Genomic DNA, 20,872 nt, shown 5'->3' with positions numbered 1-20,872 from the left:
TCCAAAGGAGCCCCCATTACTAGTAACTGCCAGAAGCTCTGGAAGTCAATGGAACAGTACACCTGCAGAGGTAGCTTCCTTCACACAGGTCTCAGATCACCTGGATCCAGCTGCCCTGTACACACTTGGCCCCTTGAACATGAGTTCAACAAGTAGGTGCAGGGACACATGCAAGAACATAATATGCAAGATGCAAGATGGCTCAGGTAAGGATGAGAGAGGGAATTAGGAGAATCTTAGCAAATAGAGATAGAGCGCTGACAGTATTAAACTAGTAGATGCTACTTAGTGTCTTTGCTAACTATTGTGCATTGCACAAATTAATTAAAGCAAGAAGCCTTGGGCCCCTTACCAAGGTTAGTCTCATGATAAGATTGTGAGCCTGTCTTAAGAAACTGGCAGAAACTGGTCCTGCGGATGGACAAGAGCCAAGGAGCAACTGAGTCTGCACAAGGACAAGAGGTCAACTGGCGGTGGCGAGGAAGAGTCAACAACCTTCATCCCCACGACCCCCGGCAACAACCACCAGGAGACACTGCACAAGTGCAGATGGGAGGAGCTTATGGAAATAACTTCTTGGAACTAATTTTAAGATGAAGTGGGGACAAGTTATGAATATGCATATGCGCAAGACTTTGGTGGGACTACCCCCCCGTGCTGCCCAGTGCTGAATAAACGTACCTACTTTACAATCTTACTGATTGTGGAGTCAGTTTTCCGCAAGTCAAGGATGCAAGAGACTTAGGCAACAGCCTGTTCTTAACAGCTTGAACTGAGCAAACAGAGGCTACATGAGTGAGCTGGGGCAACACAGTAAAAGTGGTTCTGTTAAGAGGAACAGGTATTGCTGAGGTCCTGGTGCCCACACCACACATTGGAGAGATTTCATTTCAGGTTAGCTCTAGTGGAGTCGTGTGGAGCAGATGCCCATTACCAGGTGCAGCACATTAAGCAATTTCACGTGCAACTTGAGGTTTCCACACAGAAGGAATACAGTTCTCACACAGCCAGACCACTCCAGGATGCGAACCAAGATGCAGTGAGGATACTGGGTATCTTCACTTTGAAAGCACACACCTGGCATTAGTCAAAACCAAGGTTACACACTCAGTGCCTAGCAGAATGCAGGTCTGCTGACACAATTCACCATGTTGGTAAGAGTTAACTATTTTTGTGCTACTTTTTACTTGCATGTGTGACTGTTCATCGCCCTGCCCACACGGCGGAGCAAATGACCCCCAAAAAAGTGTCACCCAACCAAAATCACGTCAAGATTCCCACTGAGGGCTTTCTGCCACACCTTCCCTTCCCTCACTCAGCAGCCGTCCGCCCCTGACTGCTCCCCGCCCGCCCCGTCGCTATCTCGCGAGAACCGCCCCGCCGGGCGGGGGGGTGTGAGATGGTGGCGGGGCGGGGAAGGGGGGGGTAAAATGGCGGCGGGGCTGGCGCTGCTGAGGCGGTGCTAGTGAAGGGTGGGGGGGAGCTCGGCGGGGTGTCGGAGAGCCCGCCCTTGGGCCGGGCTGTTCCGTTCTGTTACGCCTCACCTTAGCTCACCTCCCGCATGCCGCCGGGGCCGGGGGCGCCCGCCATGGCCGAGGCAGGAGCGGGGAGCGCCGAGGGGGCCGAGGAGGAGCGGCGGGCTGCCGAAGGTGGCGGGGGGCGGCCGCTGTGGGCGCGGGCAGGTGTGGGTCGGGGTGGGCGCCGCCCGCGGGGCGCGACCTGGTGTGGTTGTCCGCCCGTCTGTCTGCCTGTCGGTGGGACACCGTGAGTGGGGCTGGGGTGCTGCAAGCCTGGGGCAGGGAGGGGGCTCAGCCCTGCGTGCGCTTGGCTTGAGTGTGCTCGGAGCTGTGCCATCTCCTTTCTTCTTGTGTCTTCAATTCTTTCTTGGGGTTGGATTTGGGTGATCTTTAAGGTCCCTTCCAGCCCGAGCCGTACTCTGTTTGGAGTGTAGCTGAGGTGTGCAGGGGTGGATGCAACGGCGGTGGACTGTGCCTGTCCAGAGGAGCCCCGAGCACAATGTCCACACTACACTTCACTTTGTTTAAGCTACAGATGTGGCGTCATACTGATGTGGTGTGGGCTGCAAAGGTTTCTCTATGTTTGACTTAGTACGCTGTTTCTGATATGCAATTAGCTATGCACCTCATATGCTAGGATGACTTTTTGGCAGGCAAACGTAATTTAGTATTCTAAGTGTAGTGATTTTTGGCTCCTGCATGCACGTGCCTATGCCTGTATAGTGAGCAAGGTTTGATCTTCCTATTCATAATCTTAAGTTTCTGGTACTAAAACAAGGCAAGTTGTAAACCAGCTGCAGCTGCTTGTGCTCCCCCTGCCTTGAAAACGGGTGTGTTGTTTCCTCTTCTGGGGTTTTGAAAAACAGAAGTGAAGAAATCTCTCCTAAACCATCATTGCGGTTCTGTTTAGTTAGCACTGATTCTTCTAGGTTTAGTTGTTGTTTTAATACGTATTGGATTGTATGTGTTTTAAGATAGATGGGGATCCTAGTTGTCTAGAAGAAACAGGCATTTTTCTGTCTCTGTTTTTTGGCTGTTCAAATACAGGTATAATTTTGTAGAAAGTAATCAGTGTTTGAAAACAAAGTGTTTCTTATTTCACAAGGTTTTTGCAGTGTGTAAAGTTGTGTTTGAAACAAGCTTTTATTGTTTCTATGTGATGCATGGGAAGGAAATAATAAAAATAAAGAAAGCTCATTGTGGTCATTTTTCCATTTACAAATGGAAAGGTAATGAACCGTAGGCTTTTATGTTTTAGTGTGGAAGAAACCTTCCTCCCTGGTTTTGTTGTTACTCAATGTGTATACTTCTTTTAACAGATTTTGAAGAAACAGAGTCTTTTTCTATCAACTTTTTTAAATATAAAAGTATCTTCATTTGTTGGGAATAGATCCATACTGGTCAGCTTCTTAGTATTTTTTTTTTCACTTGAATATACACATTATTGTTAGTATACTTGCACATTATTAAAGACAAACTCTAAACTGGACAGTTAACATCAGTTCAGAATCATCTTCACCGTAAGAATAAAACCACTTTGTGGGTGACTGGAAAGTGAATCAATATGCATACTCTGTTGAAAATTCCCTGTTTGGGCTCCAGGACCTGCTGAAAATGTGGGAGTTCTTCAGCAGGCTTGATGGAGTCAGCCTTTTCTTGCAAGTTTTTGATTCAAGTAAAACCAGGTATACTCAATTCCTTTAGCAGTATATGATCGGAGAGGTTTTTTGGTTTGTTTTGTTCCCCGCCTTGTAATGAACTGAGATATATGAGACTCTCAGTTTCTATCAGTGACCTGATTTGAGCCTGGAAGTAACTAGGAAGGCAGGGTAATCTTTCAAGGGCTTGTTTGGTATCTTTTCATTAGCTAGTTACAGTTATACTTTGTAATAAACTAATAGGTTTGGACAAGTCATTGGTGTTTGAGATCTATTAAGTGAATATATTATTTAATTAGTTGTGATTCTTGAGTATATTTTCTGAATGGTGAAAATAAATGAGCGTAGATGCAGAAAAAAATCAGTGGCCTATATTAATATTTGGTTCAAATTTTTATAATTTGGGATATTAAAATTTTTCAGCATTTTGTGATAATAAAAACAAATCCAGTGTTCTTAAGCCAACCTGTAAGAGTTTCTCTATTTACTGAAGTATGCATCTTTTTCCTGTTTATGCGTGCTTATGAAGTGTGATACACAAAAAAACACCTGTTTTAGACAATACCTTTCTGGTATTTTCAGAACTTATCCCTGATTAAAACAGTTGTCCTAGCTTTAAAGGAAGGTATACTGTGGGCTGTGATCTGGATGGTAAACTTGCTGTAAGTACTTTGAAGATGGTTTTCACGGCCTGTTTTAAAGCTGTAAACCCCCAAATATTTAATACAACTGTCACCCCTATTTAGAAAATATGGTTGCCTGCTTTATATGTGTTCAGACCTGCAGGACCTGTAAAGTAATGCATATCATGGTGCCTGTAACTTTCTTCCTCATACAGCATAAAGTACTGTAGGTATGTAGAATACGCATACAGTTTTTCTCATTCTGTAATAAAAACCTGCAGTAAGAATTCATTAGAATGATTTTAGAAAAACAGTTCTGTAGTAAAATAAAGCAATTTATGTGATGTAAAGCTATTTGAAATCAATTGAATCAATAGCTATCTTGTATGAGTATGCACCAGTGCATGTGCAGCTAGTTACATCTGTAATTGCTTAGGAAACCAGAGACTTCTAGATCTTCAAACAAAAATTTTGAGCATGTCTTAAGCATTGTGAAACTTAAGAATCCAACTGGCATCTTGAGTAGTACCTCAGTTTAGAAAATCTAGGTTGCTTAGGTACTTGTGTGTGTTCATACCTCTGCTTCTCTTTATGACTGTGTTCATAAGGGCTTCAGGCTGAGACCCTTATATCAAGTATGTACTTGGAGGCTATGTGCACGTGTTGGCGTTTAGGTTCAGAGCAACAGCATTATTTTGAAGTGAATTCTCAGTCATCCTCACTTACTGCTCTGCAGCTTTTTATAAATGAAGTAGACTCCTTTCAGAAGAAACTAAGCTAGAATGGTATTGTAGGAAAGCTAATGCCACTCCAGGCATATACCAAATGTACTCCAACTCCAGATGTAAAGGACTGAACCAAGGGTTGGTTCTCAGACAGCTTTAAAACATGCATTGTAAGGTTTCTTGGTCCAGTGAACCGGATTGAATGGGATTTAACATAAGCTCCCTGGACAACTGAAAAACTAGAAATGGGGACTTCTGTAACCACCTGCTTCGCTCTGCTGGCCTGTTGCTGCTCTGCTGTAGTATTTACTAATAGACATAGCCTAGTAGCTCATGTGAGTAGACTTCAATTTCAGTAAGTAATCTAGCAAGTTAGAGTAAGGACTACTTATGTGCCACCTTAACTACATTCACTTCTAACACAATTTTGACTTCTTGAAACTTGTCAAAGCTTGGACTTCCTTAAGCAGCTGCTGAGCTGTGACATGGAGAATAGTTCTGCGTTGTATCTTCTGAGGACAAATGCACACAGAATGCCACCCAAAAGGTTGCTTTGTTGTTTTTCTTGAAAGATACTTGCTCATTGATATCTTACTTCAAATATGTTTTACTGCAATATCCCAGTAGGTGGATTTAGATGTTGTTTTTTAGTTGCTTAAAAAAAAATAATGAGGGCAGATAAAGAGGTTTTGTATTAATTTATTATTATCTACATTACTTGTATTTTTCCACTTATGTTTGGAGTGCCTATGTGTATCTTGTACGATTTCATTTTGATGATTCTGAGAAGTGACAAATATGTTTTAATATTAAATGAATATTTCAGGAGAGCCCATGGGGAGTGAATTTATCACTAGCCAAAAGCTGAACTTTGACAGGGAGGTGAGTGGATCATGAAGTGGCAGTAAGGCATAATTAAGGCCATAATTCTAAAGGACTGTCTGGGATTTGTTGTGTGTGACTCTACCAGGTGCTGTCTGTGGCTGTTGTATTGCAGCAGCTGCGTGAGAGGTCTGTAGCCACCTTGGGTGGGATTCACCTTGCTTATCTTCAGATGTCAGTGGAGTAGATACAGCGTCAGAGCTAGCTACTTTCTTCTTTGTGTAATTACCAAAGGGAAGGAGGTAGGCACTCATAGGCGGCATTTCATCCAACTGACTATGGGAATCTATTTTAGATTGAGATGAATCACCCTAGAAATGTTAAATTTCATCTAACCAACTGTATGAGTCTATTTTAGGTTGATATGAATCACCCTAAAAAGTCTGCTACTCTCCAAGAGGCCCTAGAATGGCTAGTTCAGATGTGGACATAATTGTTTGCTTGGAGGCATCGCACCTTTTATGACTGGTGGAGTTTGGCCGTAAGCCTCTCCTAATAGCCTGTGTTTAGGAACTGAAAAGCTTAAAACTGCTAGTGGTACAGACTGCTCAGAAATGTGGCATGTGTTTAGAAAATATTATTGTCAGTAGTTATTAGAAACATGTAGAAGGTCTCCAAGGTCTTGTTTTTTAATACATTGCATGGGATTCACACAGAACAATTACTGAACATATTTTTCCCAAACTGTATAAATTTATAGCTCTTCCTTAAATGTTAGGTTTTGCCTGATTAATTCTAATAAGTTTAGTGAGAATGTACAATTTTTCATGTGATATGTTTGTATGGGCTTTCCTTTTTCATAGAGACAATGCTTACAACGCTGTTTTTTGTTTCTAATATTACATTTGACTGTCCTGATGTACATGCCTAATATGCTTCTTCAATATTTTTAAGATAGATAAGCATACATGCTTAATACTGAGAACCAAGCAGATCATAAATAGTTCCTTGAAAACATATACTGTTGACTGAGCAAATAGACATACCAGGGCCTTAGCAATAGTGTGAAATTATTAATAGCATTAGTTTAAAAAAAAAGTCAATTTGAATTTTGTTAGCCTTGCAATCCAAACTAGTGTAAGTAATAGCCTTTGGAGTAGCAAAACAAAATGTATCTAGTTGAGCTAAACTGTTTCTGTCACTCTTTTCAAAAGTAACTAATGATTTTAATCATCCAGGAAAATAAATTTGTAATAAAGATGGTCTTTCTGGGTGTTATTGTTCACGAAGCAAGAGTGGGAGACATTTAGTTTTGCTTCATGTGTTCCTAGAAATGCTTGATTTTAATGGTATGAAACTGTTCACAGAAATGGAAAATAAAAGGAGGTCCCTCAGCTGCACAAATGAAAGGTAGAAATGCAGCTAGGAACCTCCTATCGTAGAAACACACCTTATTTATTGGATCCTTTATCCATCTCTCCCAACGTGGTACAGGCAGAGTGAAGAAGTCTCTCGTCACAGAGTGCAGGAGGTAAAGATGTTCTTCAGAGGGAGAGCGAGCACCTTGGAATCACCTAGTCTCATAGTGAGAGCTATTACAGAAAGCCCGAAGGGATTATTTTAAAGCGTTCTTACTGACTTCTCAGAGCTGACCTAGCTTTATGAACTGTTTCTGTCTGCTTCTTGTTCAGTGAGTAGTAGGTATTAAAAACACTTGTTCTTTTCTGTGAAATTCTAAATATTTAGTTTTCTACTGCATTTGGTAGTTCTGAAGTTTTAATTTATTTCCCTATTTGTTTTCTTTTCTGTTCTTTTTTTGATCATTTTGAATAAGTAAGAGTATATGCTGCATGCTGTACACGGCAGGAATTAATACAAATTCTTAATATTATCTATCTTCCTGAAGATATATCTAGATGGCATTTAATATGGCATTTCACTTAAGATGTCACTGTGATAGTAAGGATTCAGCCTATCACCTAAACATTTAGATGTAGAAGTTCTAATAAATTGTTGCTGATAAACTAAACATTCGGATTTTTCCTAGTTAAGAAAAAGATGTTAGGAAATGTAGAGGAGATGGGTTCAGTGTTCAGAACTTAGTGCCAGTGTCAGGAAGGATTGTAGTTACTTTGACAGTATGAAGGATAAATTGGAAAAGCTGTAAATGACACATCATTTGATTCCTTTTTGTTTCTTTAAAAGGAAGTGGTTTAGGAAGCAGGCTGGCCATCTGTGTGCAAAGGAGTATTTAGGTCAGTGGGTCTGTTCTGTTCTGCCTTGTTAAAGGATGAAAGGATTTGTTGTGCTGAAAGCATTCTTGTCTTTGGTACATTTAGGTTTCTGTTTAGTAAATACTCTTATGAATATGCATGAAGAATGATTGTTACTTCAAAAACCTTATTTAGTGATTGTAGACTGCTGTTAAAGAAGTGAATTAAAACTACTCCCTACAAATAAGAAGTTCCTTTGGAATTGTTTTTGTTTGGTTTTATAATTGCAAGAATTTGTAGCAGAAATATCAAGTGAAACTATAAAGTGATGATTAATCAAAAAAAAATTAAATATCTACCATTTGTGCCCTTGTATTTATAACTTATTTTAAAATAATTTTAATATCCCTAGTTTGAATGTATTGTGTGCTTGAAGTAACTACCTCTTCTTTCTGTTGTAGATGCCCAAAGGCTGTTACTTATTTGAGAAGTGTTTATTGATTCTCTGTTTTCACCACCTATTTTTCTTTGGAATTTCCTATGTGGCTTAATGAGTTAAAGAGATTTCTAAAATAAAATGGGCTGTCTCTGTGTAGTCTGACTTGGTAGAGAGAGGATTAGTGGAAGACCAGGCAATGTTCTTCAAGTATTAGCCTATTTTCATTTAACTCTCTAGAGTAATATTCCAACAGAAAATGAGAACCTAGGAGGTAATTTTTCTGCTGTAAGATGCATTTATACCCAAGAGGGGAAAAAAGTATGCACTGTGCTTCATTCTTTTTACTTTTTTAGCATCTGTGCTGTCTGTAAAATAAAATACTCTTAATAAAGTATCCAGATTTTCTTCATGCTGGACTTTGAAAGTACCTGTTTGTTTTTTGCCTCCTGCAAAAGTAGGAGATACTTGCTTTGTGGAATTAATCCTTTCTTGTTTCTAGTTGTATGATGTTGGATACTTTCCTCACTAGCACAGGAAGCCTAAAGGATTGCCTGTGTTGCTGAAACAAAGTTAGCTCTGTTTCTTTAAGCATCAGCTGGGTAATTCTTTGTAATAACTTTGCACTGAGATAGGGAATAAAAAGTGCATTAGTGCTTAGAATCCTTGAGAGTATGTTCCTTTACCAGTAGGTTGCTGGGATTGTTTTGGCTTGTGACTTTTTTTTTTCTGGCTGAGAAAGAAAGCTGTTTTCCTTGGTAGGAGAATTTTCAAGGGAACTCTGAGGTAGAACGTGACAAGCTTTCAAGACTCTCTTGGCCTGTGTGATTGATGTTACAAATAAGTGTAGATTTTGTGTCAAACATAGCAAATTTTCTTTTTTGGGGGATGCTCAGCTTGTTTAAAAAACATAGTTCACTTTATTTTGTTTAAATTGAATGTAGAGTTAATATTTGGATCTGCTAGCTAATGCTGCATCTTGTGACTTTGGAGCAGGATGCTTGAGGTGCTGGGAGATTTAACTGTAGTCTTTGGAAACTGAGGAAAGGTGTATTTTACACTGCATTAGTCTGAATAAGTTGTGGAGGTCTTTATAGGACTGTAGGAAAATGATGTGCTGTTCTCTGTACATAGGTTGTAGCAGTGTAACTTGTTTTTTGTGTCAGAGGTGTAAGTCACCTACACATGTGGGTTTTGTTTTCTTCTTTTCTACAACTGAAAATCAGAATGAATGCATGATGATGTAGCTTGCATTGAATGCTGAGTGTTTTTTCTTCATTTATAGATAATTTCTCAATAGATGGAAGCCTGTGCATTGCTTCTAGAGTCTCCAGCCTCATGAATCCAATAACTAAGACTGCTACCACTTCTTTAAACGCTTCTGTGGCTGAGATTCCAAGGAAGCGCAAAGGAGGTGATTCTGATAACCAGTAAGTAAATTGATTGTTTGTGTCTCCACATAAATAAAGGAAAGAGGATTAGAAAGTTACTGTGTCATAGAAATAACAAATGAACATCTCAAGTTTATTACAGCTGTTTATTTCAGTTTCTTCTAAATGTGCTGACAGTTCTGATCAATTAAAACTCAAAAAAAGAATCCTTGAATCCAGGTGATACATGTAGGTTTATATAATGTGTCTTCCTGTTCTGAAGTATCTGGTAACATGTCTTTAATAATGAAATTTCAATCCTGGCGCTTTTTTTCTTGTTCTGCTTGCAGGTAGTTATTAAGTAGCTTGAAGTTTCAAAAGTGCATCTTTGAATATCATGTTTAATCTCTTTAATGTAGAGTTGCAGTATCAGAACTGCTTCTTCAGTGAACAGGGCAGCCATTTATATAAATGTCCAGAGAGAACTGTGACCTAAAAATGAGTACCTTCCTGCAGTAGTACTCGGTCTCTTTAAGTGCACTGATACTATTAGCTGTTTTCTCCAGTTTTATAACTGCCAAACAGATGCCAGTTAACCAAATAATTGTTCACACAAAAAAAAATATAATTTCAAGTCCTTTGTTCGTAGTTACATTTATCAGCTAGAAGTAAGTCGGCATGCAGATCTGCTGCATTACAAGCATCTCTTCACTACAAGTGTGGAAAATCCACTTTAAAAGGGGGGGGTGTTGTAGGAAATTTACATGTATATGTGATTATTAAAGCAATTCTCTTTAAACCATGCTTTTTCCATATATAGGCCAGTGATCTACAGAATGTAGCCATACTGTGGATGTTGATGTAATTATCAACTCGCAGCTTCATGTCTATCGAGAAGATCTCTGAAAACTCCCGAAAGACAATAGCTTCTGAAAGAAGTCTCCATTGTTTTTTTTCTGTAGTACTAGTTGATTTTACGTGTTTAGTGAAAATGCTGGTTATTCAACAGTGTTTTCCTGAAGTTTGGATCTGTTTCTGATTTCATAAAACTTCTGTCAGAAAAAAAATCATGTGCAAGTTGAAAAAGTATTGTTTTATAAGTACTAATAATTAGTTTGTAAAAACTAATATTCTTGCTGAGAATGAGTGAATAATCAAGTGGGACTTCCACACTTCTGCACCATTAAGTATATCAAGTCATCTTGCGTTTCAAAGTACATTCAGCTTACTTCATTACCTGTTTTGCAGGGATACAGTTGAAGTTGATGGTGATCCTCAGAAAAGGTACTCTTTATAAATGAACCCATTTCTGTTTTCAGTGTTCTGTCACATTTTTCCATTTGTCTAGCTAAGCTGTGTGGTTTGCCTTAAGGAATGCTTGTCTAAGGACATGTATTTGTGTAGCGAAAGGTGTAGCTAATTAGTGGGGTGGATAGATCCATTCAGTGTTAAAGTTTTCTACTGTTTCTTTCAAAAATGACACTAACAAGCTCATATGTTTACTAGACTTATTCATGTTGAAATTAAGATACAAATAGGAAAGAAAAGAGTAACCGTTAAATAAGGCCGAGGAGGTGAAGGGAATATCTCATGCTCTTCTAGGACTGGCACATCTAAAAATGTTTTTCAATTTTTTCAACATTCACAGTGTGCTTCTTAAAATATAACTACAACATATATGTTAAAATAATGTTATTACGAGTTGACAAGCCAAAATTAATATTGGATGTGCGATATAAATAAAGCCTATGTGTGTATTATGGAATAGTTATTAGTTACATGATTACTTTGTGATTTCTTTTTCTGCACCTCAATACCTTACTTAGAATATATATGTTTATATGTAGCTGTCCAGTATTCTATTTTATCCTTGTAGTCAATATTTGGTGCATGATTTATTCGGTAGTATTAAAACCTTCTGAGCATAAATTGTTAATCTATTTGTGGATTTTTCCATTGTGCTTATGATGGAAATCTTTGAATAAAGATAATCCTCTTTTTGTCTTTAAGACCCTCACTTCATTTTTAGAAGAAATAAGGAATTATGATTAATAAATAATAAAATAGAGGAAAAGGTGGCAGTATTTAATTTCTTTTGAATAATAACAATCCTCTTCTTGCTAGTACAAGTTAAGGATACCTACATTAGAGCCTTGAGGTAGACTTTCATTCTGTGTTCAAGGTAGCTTTAACCTAGCTATTTATATCAATAACAGCACATTTGTTAGGACAGAGGCTATATAAATCCATCAAAGGCTGTGACTGGTTGCTTGAACAGCAAACTTGTTCTAGTTTCTTCCCTAAGTGAAGCTTCTGAGGGAAGAGATACAGTCAAGAGGCTGCATGCTGCATTGCAGGTGATCTGGCTCTACTTTATCTCTTTACCTCTTATGGTCAGATAAGGTAACTTTTACAGTATCAAGGAATCATCTAGGTTGTAAAAGACCTTCAAGATCACCAAGTCCAACCACCAACCTGACCTGTTGAGTACCATCCCTGGCCTGTGTCCCTTAGTGCCACATCTGTATGTCTCTTCGGGGATGGGGACTCCACCACTTCCTGAGCAGCCCATTCTAATGCTTCACCACCCTTTCTCTGCAGAAGTTCCTCCTAATATACAATCTAAATCTCCCATGCTGCAACTTGAGACTATTTCCTTGTCCTATTGCTGGTTATCTGAGAGGAGAGACTGCCAGCCTCCTTTCAGGTAGTTACAGAAAACAATGAGGTCTCCCATCAGCCTCCTTTTCTCCAGACTAAACAACTTGTTCCCTCAGCGCTTCGTAATGAGTTCTGTGTTCTAGTCCCTACACCAGCTTCTTTTCTGTTCTCTGCACACCACTGAAGCAACTCAATATCCTTCTTGTAATGAAGGACCCAAAACTGAACACAGTATTTGAGGTTTGGTCTCACCAGTTCCAAGCACAGAGGGGTGATCCCTTTTGTAGGCCTGCTGACCACACTATCCTGGTTTGTATCTGAAATACCATTGGCCCTCTTGGACACTGGAGTACACTGCTGGCTTGTGTTCAGATGGCTGTCAAACTAGCACCCCCAAGGGCCTTTTCTGCTGGGCAGCTTTCTAGACACTCTTCCTCAAGACTATACTGCGGCATGGGCTTTTTATGGCCTAAACGCAGAACCTGGCACTGAGCCTTGTTGAATGTTGTGTGATTGGACTCAGCCCATTGATCTAGTCTATCCAGATGACTATGCAAAGCTTTTTTACCCTCAAACAGATTGACAGTCCTGCCTAACTCAACATTGTCTGCAAGCTTACAGAAGGTGTTCTTAATCCCCTTGTCCAGATAATTTTTATCAATGTTAAACAAAGCTTGCCCCAGTACTGTGCCACTCACTAGTACTCTCTGAGTCTGGCTGTACAGCCAGTTTTTCTCCCAGCAGTGTATGCCTGTCCAAGTCTTGAGCAGTTTTTCCAGGATAATACTGTGAGAAAGTGTCAAGTGCTTTACTGAAATCCAGGTAAACAACACATATAGGCTTTATGTCATCCTTACTGTAGAAGGAGATCAGGTCAGTAAGGCAGGGTCTGCTCTCTGTGAACACATGCTGGTTGCATATGCTTACTTGATTTTTTCTGTGTGTGCTGTGAGATGACATTCAAGATGATCTGCTCCATGACATTCCTTGATACCAGGGTCAGACTGATAGGCCTGTGATTCCTGGGATCCTCCTTCTAGCCCTTGTTGTAGATTGGAGTTATGTTTTCTTGCCTTCAGTCAACTGAGACCTCCCCAGTTAGCCAGGACTGCTGGTAAATTATTGAAAGTGGCTTGGTGAGCCCTTTTGCTAGCTCAGTCAGTACCTGTGGATGAATCCCATCCAGCCCCATAGACTTGTGAATGATCATATGATATAGCAGGTCACCTGCAGTTTTCTAGTGAATTATAGGTGCTTCATCTCGATCCCTGTCACTGTTTTCCAGCTTGGGGCTGAGAACAATTGGCCTTGCTAATAAAGGCTGAGACAAAAAAGGGATTAAGTACTGGAGTTTGTAGTATATGCACATTTCTGGTAAAAGTTTATTTCAAAATGAAAGAAGAAATATTAGGTACGAGGAACGGCTGAGGTCACTGGGCCTGTTCAGCCTGGAGAAGAGGAGGCTGAGGGGAGACCTCATCGCAGTCTACAACTTCCTCATAAGGGGGTGTCGAGAGGCAGGAGACCTTTTCTCCATTAACACCAGTGACAGGACCCGCGGGAACGGGGTTAAGCTGAGGCAGGGGAAATTTAGGCTCGACATCAGGAGAGGGTTCTTCACAGAGAGGGTGGTTGCACACTGGAACAGGCTCCCCAGGGAAGTGGTCACTGCACCGAGCCTGTCTGAATTTAAGAAGAGATTGGACTGTGCACTTAGTCACATGGTCTGAACTTTTGGGTAGACCTGTGCGGTATCAAGAGTTGGACTTGATGATCCTTAAGGGTCCCTTCCAACTCAGGATATTCTATGATTCTATGAGGTATTGATAACTCCTCCAGATCTGAAACAGTTTGACTGAAGATAAATTCTAGGGTCACGTGAGTCCAACCTAATCCTGAGTTCGGGCTTATCAGACTGCCTGGAAGATGCCTGGGTTCTAGTAAAATCCAGGTTGAACAGCTGGATCTCTGAATCTTGTGTTAATTTGACACTGACTGCTGCATCCTTACTGGGGTCAGTGCTTGGTTGTAGGTGGAAGCAGCTTTTGAAGTCTTTTCTAAAGCTCTAGTCTCCAACTTTCCTTCCACTTCCGACTTCTATTTTCTTATAGGAAACAGCCACTGCTTGATTGGCCTGTCTCCTTACATTCCTGCCAGAACGTACACATCTTCTATAATGATCTTGAAGCTAGCAGGTCTCTCCTCTGGAATGGAGCTTAGAGTACTGCATGAGATGTCTCCACTGCTGAATTAAAAAAAAAAAAAAAAAGCTGAAGTACTGTTGTATAGATTTAAAAAATGCTTGTATCCATTTCTTTTAAAGAAAATAGTTGCCAATATTAGTATAGAACTGCCTCTCTGCAAGTACCAAATTGCTCATACTGAATTGGCAAGACATCTATTAGGCCACTTTCTGAATTTCTTAAAGATTGTGGTGGGGAATACTGTGATCTTGGAGAAGAGAAAAGATCATTGCCTTTGTTTGAATTATTGTTTAAGTTTTCCTGTTGCTAAGTATTTATCATGATATTGGTGTTATGATTATCTTTCATTTATGGTTTTCTTATATAGATTCTTTTCAGTCATTGCTGTGGGGTATGGGAAAATTTTAATTTTTACTTCTTTTTTGGTCCTTGAGCAATTAGGTTATATTTTAGGCCCAGCCTAGGCTAGGGTTGTTTTTTAATCTTTTGGCAATCAGATTTTGGAAATAAGAACATGAATAGAGGACCCTTGAAAAGTTTAAAAAACAAAAATACACTAAATCAAGACTGGACTTAAGCTGTTTGAATGTTCCATTAATTTTGTTTTCTTTAGGTTAGAAATAGCTCTATAATAATGAAATATCCCTGTAATATGTTCACATAACAGCTGTAAATATTGGAAATTATGCTTTTGTCTATCTGTGTTACGCATCACTTTCTAGATGTTTGTGTTAGGAATTTTTGTGGTTTTAGTTTTGTTGGAGTGACAGTAAATTTATAGCATTTTCTGTATCTTCTTGAATTCATGGAAGAAGTGCCTAGTACTAAATACTCATTGTAAGACTCTATATCTTGTTTTCTCTAGGAGTGAAGATGAAGAACATCTTAAGATAAAAGATTTCAGGTACTAACTTTATAGCATTAAATGCTATACACTCAAGTTGTGTATAAAGGAAGCTAGCTGATCCTCAGTCTGCATGAATTTAGGAATTGTTTCTTATAGATTTGTTTACACATGAAGGTATTTAAGAATTATCCCACACAAAAATGGATTCAGTGAAAGCATGACAAAGAATTCTTGTTCTGGAACAAGTGCTCATATATGGAATTACTTAATGATTGCCACTGCACTGTGAATTCACATCTTACCTTAATGCAAATTAAAATTCACAGAAAGTACTTGTCAAAAGCATTATTTATGCAATATGCTAACTAGTAATTATCATAGAAACAACAAGGTTGGAAAAGACCTCCAAGATCATCTGGTCTACATTAAATTAAATGGAAGAAATGAAATAGTGTTCCAAAACAAATTTACAGTTTTTTAAACACCAAAATTTGTTTTTCTTTAATGAGTATCTCAGATCACTATGTAAGACTGTGTTTTGTACATTGCTTTGATACTTGTGTTGTACTGTTAATTTTTTTCCTTAGATGATGGATTTTTAGTTTATAAAAAAAAGTATATATTGGAAGACATTTTTGAAGGTTTCATCAACAGTTAATCTCTGTCCAGTGTTCCTTTTCACAAGCTTATTAGGAAACTTGCTCTTCTCCCTTCCTGCTTGTAACTGGGGAATGTAACAGCAGGCTTTCTGAATCATCAAGTTTCACTAAGATTTCTGCATCCATAAATTATTCTCAAATATTAGAGGTGTGGAAGATTGTTCTGTTTCCCCATGTGTTTGTAACCATTTTCCTGAGGTTCAAAGTACACAAAGAGCATACATAATATATTACTTGACTGTCCCTACTCTGATACAAAGGTAAAACGGGCTGAGCCAAGAATAACTGATGAAAGTAAGCTAAAAAAGGCTTCGGGGGTGGGAGGGGGAAGCAGATTACTATGAGTGATCCAAAATTAACCATGTGGAGGGGGAATTTCTTTTTTGTGCTTCCAAAGAAAAATAATTAAAAACATAGAAGACTGAATCTTTAAAACTGTATTTCACTCTTTCTAACAGGCCAGAGTTACTAAACTTTATTATCATCAATGCTTTGTTAGAGTACGCCTAAAAGGAAGAATTTGGGGATCAGTTAACCAAAACATGTTGCTTGAGTCAGTTAACTGCCATTGTGTCTGGTCTCAATCAGAAAGGAAAATAATCCTTATTTTAAATGAGTGGCTAGCTTGTCTTCTGAGTGAGAAGGGAATAGAATTAATTCAACTTTTCTTGACCAGCTAAACGGTAGAGGGAAGATGATCAGCTAGAAAGTCAACATAATTGACTAGAAAGAATTTGAGAAAGGGTGACCTGAGATAAAAATATATTTGTGATGTGCAATGTTGTGTGCCCTAGAGGGGATTTTATGATGAAAACTGTGCAAGAAAAGCTCTTTTCAGGTGGTTGAATTCTTGAATGGAGGCTTATTGAGATGAAATCTGACATAGGGTGTGCACAGAGGCCGAAACCCGTCCTTAATTCACCTTACTAGGTGAATGAAGGGGGAAAGCTTTCTGAAATACCTCTAGTGAAAAATAGATGAAACATAGCTTTTTCTTTCAGTTTCCACAGCATCTCTTATAACCACATGTAACTCTGTCATTTGTGCTGTGAATAAATGCTTGTATTTGTGTCTTTTTTTCAATACGAGTTATTTTCAAGATAATTAAATAACAAGAAGACATTGCTCATCCAGGACTATTGTGAGTTTGCATAGACAGAGCTCAGAGATGCTTCAGCGAGTGCTTAGAGCATTATTTGTTTAAAAAGAAATAGTAGTAGAATGAATTCCCCATCTTACTTACACAGGCTAGAGAGCAGCAATGTCTTCAAATATTTACTAATGACATCAAATGTCTGGTATACAGTAAGATGTCAAGGTATTCACTTGGGCCTCAAGGGTCACAAGAAGAATTTCAGTTTTGTAAGTCTTCATCAGCTCTTGTTTCTGCCATACATGATCAAGTTTTTGTGATATTTCACTTATTATTGTGACTGTTGCTACTTTGTTCACATGAATCCGATTGTCAAATACATGTGTATAAAAAAACATTTCAGTGCAGTGATGCTTGTCATGATACATTCCATTCCCAAAATTAAATTGATGAATATTATGAGGAAAATTGTGTGTTCCACACCTTAAAATATTTTTTTTCTTATTAGAGAGGCTCACAGTCAAACAGAGAAACGAAGAAGAGACAAAATGAATAATTTGATAGAGGAATTGTCTGCTATGATACCCCAGTGCAACCCCGTGGCACGAAAACTAGATAAACTTACAGTTTTACGGATGGCTGTGCAACACTTAAAATCTTTAAAAGGTAGGTTTTAGGAAACTAATCCTGACAGTCCTTGTTCTATCATGGGTTATAATACATATTTTCTTTGATGTTAAATACATCTAAGGTCTTCTGTTTTATTTCCTTGCTGAATTCAATTCTGAGTCTATTCTTCATTTAATTTTACATTTGTAGTTTCCAGAATTTCATTTATTTATATTTTTTTCTGCTATAGTAAGCAGTACTTCAGTGTCTGATACCTTGTTAGCTAAGGCTATACCTTTTCAAAATTATAGAAAAATCAAGCAATTCCATCTTCTGTTATTTTCTAACCCTCAAATTAAATGTTCTGCTGTCTCTCAACTTTCCATCATACTTTCTTTAACAGTAATACCTGTGGTGCTATACTAACATCAGTAGCTGTACTGCTAGTGAGAGGAAAAGGGTCTTCAAACTAATGTTTGTTACTGCAGAGTTTGTGATTGCATCAGCCCTTTGTATTGGAATTTCCTGTTTAATTATTGACTTTGTAATGTACAACGTCATTGAAAAAGACCGTTTTTAAAAAATAACTAATTTCTGGGAAGACTTCAAGTTGAAAACCAAGTCACTTATGAAATATTGAATACTTCCAATGAGTTGTTTGTCTAGCATGACATCAGAAAAAAGGTCTTCTCAACAACGGGAAACCATGCTAATCCTTACCTAAAGAAACTGATCTAAGTAGTTGCACTAATAGGGAGCACAGAGAACTTACTTCAGTGATCAGTTTCATCTTGTACAGTGTAGTTTTATAAAACAATAACTATTTGCATAAAACTAAAGAAAAAATGAAATTTGAATGTGATCATATTTCTTCTTTTTGTTTCTTTGGCTTGCAAGGACAGTAGTCAAAAGAAACATTGCAAGACATACTTTAATATGGCTGATTACATTTAAGTCTAAAACACCACAAAATTTTATAGAGTGCTAGGAAAAAGACTTATTAAATGCTTATGTCCCCAGCCATATAACAAAGTAAATGTGGATTTCATTGAGTGGTTTTGTGTATGTGCCAGAGTCAAACCAGGATATATTCTTTCATCTCTTTTTGCTATTCTTGCTTTGTTCACGGGTTTTCTTTCTCCCCTAAGAAAAATTAACATCCAAATACAAGTTGCTTATTGCTTGGTCTATCAGCAGCATGCAAAATTTTGTTGTTGTTTTTTTTTGGCAACACTGTTTCAGAATAATAATTTGGTCAACTGTAAGCAAAGATTAAAGACTCTGTGCCTTGCCAAAAATTTGATTATGGATAAACGCATCTGATAAGAACCTCTTTAGTTGTTAGTCAAAGCAATGTATGAAATTAATTATGTGACTATCATGACAGTTATGGACTCAGAATAATTTAGGTTGGAAGGAATTTCTGGAAGTCCTCCGGTCTAAGTAGGCTGAGAATTGTGCATAAAGAAATAATGTCACAGATTAGCGGGGTAGTAATTGCACTTAGAGTTTAAGCAAGCATCAACATCTTGACAATGAAATGAGAAATCTTAAGCTCAAACAGTGTTATTTTAACAATGGTTTAGGAAAACTGGACTTTATCTGCCGTAGTTGTCATATGTATCTTCAAAACAAATGCTTTAAGACAATGAGAGATACTACATGGAAGTACAGCAAATGCTGAAATTCGTTGGCAAGTTCAACTGCTATATACCTCAAAAAATACCTAGAAAAAATGTGAAAATACTTGTAATGGCTAAGGAGGATTTTAGTGTGTTTGCAATGGATGATAGAACAGTAATATGTTGTGAGTCAAACATATAATACCTATTCAGTGTAACTACACAGAATGATTTTTTGGATGGCTGGATATAGAGTACTAATGAAGCCTTATTCATGCCAAAAGGCAATTGATAACATAGGAATTACTCAGATTCAGCAGATATTAAGGGCTCTGTAATAGGTCTACAAAATATTTCTAGGTAATGCAGAGCTCATAATACCTTTTCTGTAGCAGTATACTAAAGATATCTGATCAGAAGCTTCCTTATTTTCTGCTAAATAAAAGGCAAGGAAGTAACTGGTGGTATGCCCGTATTCAGTATCAGTGTATGTTTAAGAGGTTTGTTTGGTTCTTTTTTAAAAAAAAATCTTTTATAAATTTTTATTCAGCTGTTGTGATTGAAAAGAGAATTTACAAATTAAAAATTAAATATAACTATGTTAAAAATAAATCTAAAATATATCTTTTGATATTGTATACATATTTACAAATAAACTATTTTCCAGGTTCCACTAGCTCTTATACCGAAGTTCGATATAAACCTTCGTTTTTAAAGGATGATGAGCTCAGACAGTTAATCCTTAGGGTAAGTAGAAGGCAACTGTCAGTTAAATGTTGTCTTTATTAAAGCTTGCCATTAACTTTTTATTTTGGGAGAGCTGCCTTCCCCGTCTTTTTCTTCAAGCAAGTGCTTTGATGTAGTTGATGAGTTTTGGTTTGTAACCTCTGTACACTAAACAGGACTTTTCACTAAGATATACTCAGCATGTTTCACACATAAAATGTTTTTAATGCAGATATTGAAACTTGCATGCAAGTATATGGAATGCTTTTAATTATGCATAAATATACTTGCAGTTACTTGCTGTGCTTCAAGATGCAGAAATAATGCCTGAAAGAAAATCTTCCTGTTTTTGCATGTAGTCATACACCCACACCCTCTTACCCTTTCTCATTTGCAGCTATTTTCTCTTTTCCTTTGCTGCAATAACACAGTTTGGCAAGATTTGTAAGATGACTCCAAGTTAAGCTGTTTTGCAGCTGGCATTCTCTTTCCCAAAGCTGTGTTTAGGAAACTCTAGCTGTCTGCAGTGGAAGGTCTGATTTGGTCCTTGCAATCTTTTTAATTGCTTTTTGGTGTGATTTTTATTTAATAAAAACATTCACGTTTAAAAGTGTACCTCCTTGTAGTCATCAATATTCATTGTATATTTTAATTGTATGTTTTTTAAGACAGTATCTTTGTATTTTCAGGCAGCAGATGGATTCCTGTTTGTGGTTGGATGTAACAGAGGAAAAATTCTGTTTGTCTCAGAATCAGTTTGCAAAATACTAAATTATGATCAGGTGGTTATATTTGAGTTTCTTGGTTTGTTTTTACCTTGCATTTTCTTTTACTTAGAAATATTTAAGCTTTTACATTTTACTGTATTTTATTTTTAAAAGAGTCCTTTTGTATCATTTCTTGGAATGTTGTTGGTAACAACAAAGTAAAACTGAATTTCCTGGAATAAGTATTTGTAAGTGTGGTCAGTGTTTGTGACCTGAGCAATAGCACTGGATTTCAATTGATTGTACTTAAGAGAACTGCTAGTCTAAACGAAAAGGATATTTTGAAGATGTCCTAATTTTATCCCCATTTTTTTGTTGAA

General features: G+C 37.9%; 1 protein-coding gene across 13 annotated transcripts in view; it reads left to right on the top strand.

Annotated features, from left to right (window-relative positions):
- The first annotated feature begins 1,416 nt into the window (after nucleotides 1-1,416).
- BMAL2 (basic helix-loop-helix ARNT like 2) overlaps nucleotides 1,417-20,872 on the top strand; it is a 41,313-nt gene continuing 21,857 nt past the window's right edge. For 2 of the 13 annotated variants that reach the window (XR_010828589.1, XR_010828588.1), the window contains exons 1-7: nucleotides 1,417-1,682; nucleotides 9,280-9,424; nucleotides 10,613-10,648; nucleotides 15,095-15,133; nucleotides 17,337-17,494; nucleotides 19,727-19,806; nucleotides 20,475-20,567. Coding sequence is in view for 11 of the 13 variants with exons in the window: in XM_048050182.2 (XP_047906139.1) it covers nucleotides 1,562-1,649; nucleotides 9,280-9,424; nucleotides 10,613-10,648; nucleotides 13,078-13,161; nucleotides 15,095-15,133; nucleotides 17,337-17,494; nucleotides 19,727-19,806; nucleotides 20,475-20,567 (723 nt within the window). In the remaining 2 variants the exon portion in view is untranslated. Of the gene's footprint in view, nucleotides 1,683-5,030; nucleotides 5,071-6,839; nucleotides 7,047-7,082; nucleotides 7,601-9,279; nucleotides 9,425-10,612; nucleotides 10,649-13,077; nucleotides 13,162-15,094; nucleotides 15,134-17,336; nucleotides 17,495-19,726; nucleotides 19,807-20,474; nucleotides 20,568-20,872 lie in introns of those variants that run through there. The other 11 variants (XM_066990331.1, XM_066990330.1, XM_048050175.2 and 8 more) reach the window with 10 other exon arrangements.

This window comes from Anser cygnoides, chromosome 1 (assembly GCF_040182565.1).
Source record: "Anser cygnoides isolate HZ-2024a breed goose chromosome 1, Taihu_goose_T2T_genome, whole genome shotgun sequence".
Classification (NCBI taxonomy): domain Eukaryota; kingdom Metazoa; phylum Chordata; class Aves; order Anseriformes; family Anatidae; genus Anser; species Anser cygnoides.
The sequence above is the reverse complement of the archived record's forward strand: the minus strand, read 5'-3'. Positions and strand labels throughout refer to the sequence as shown.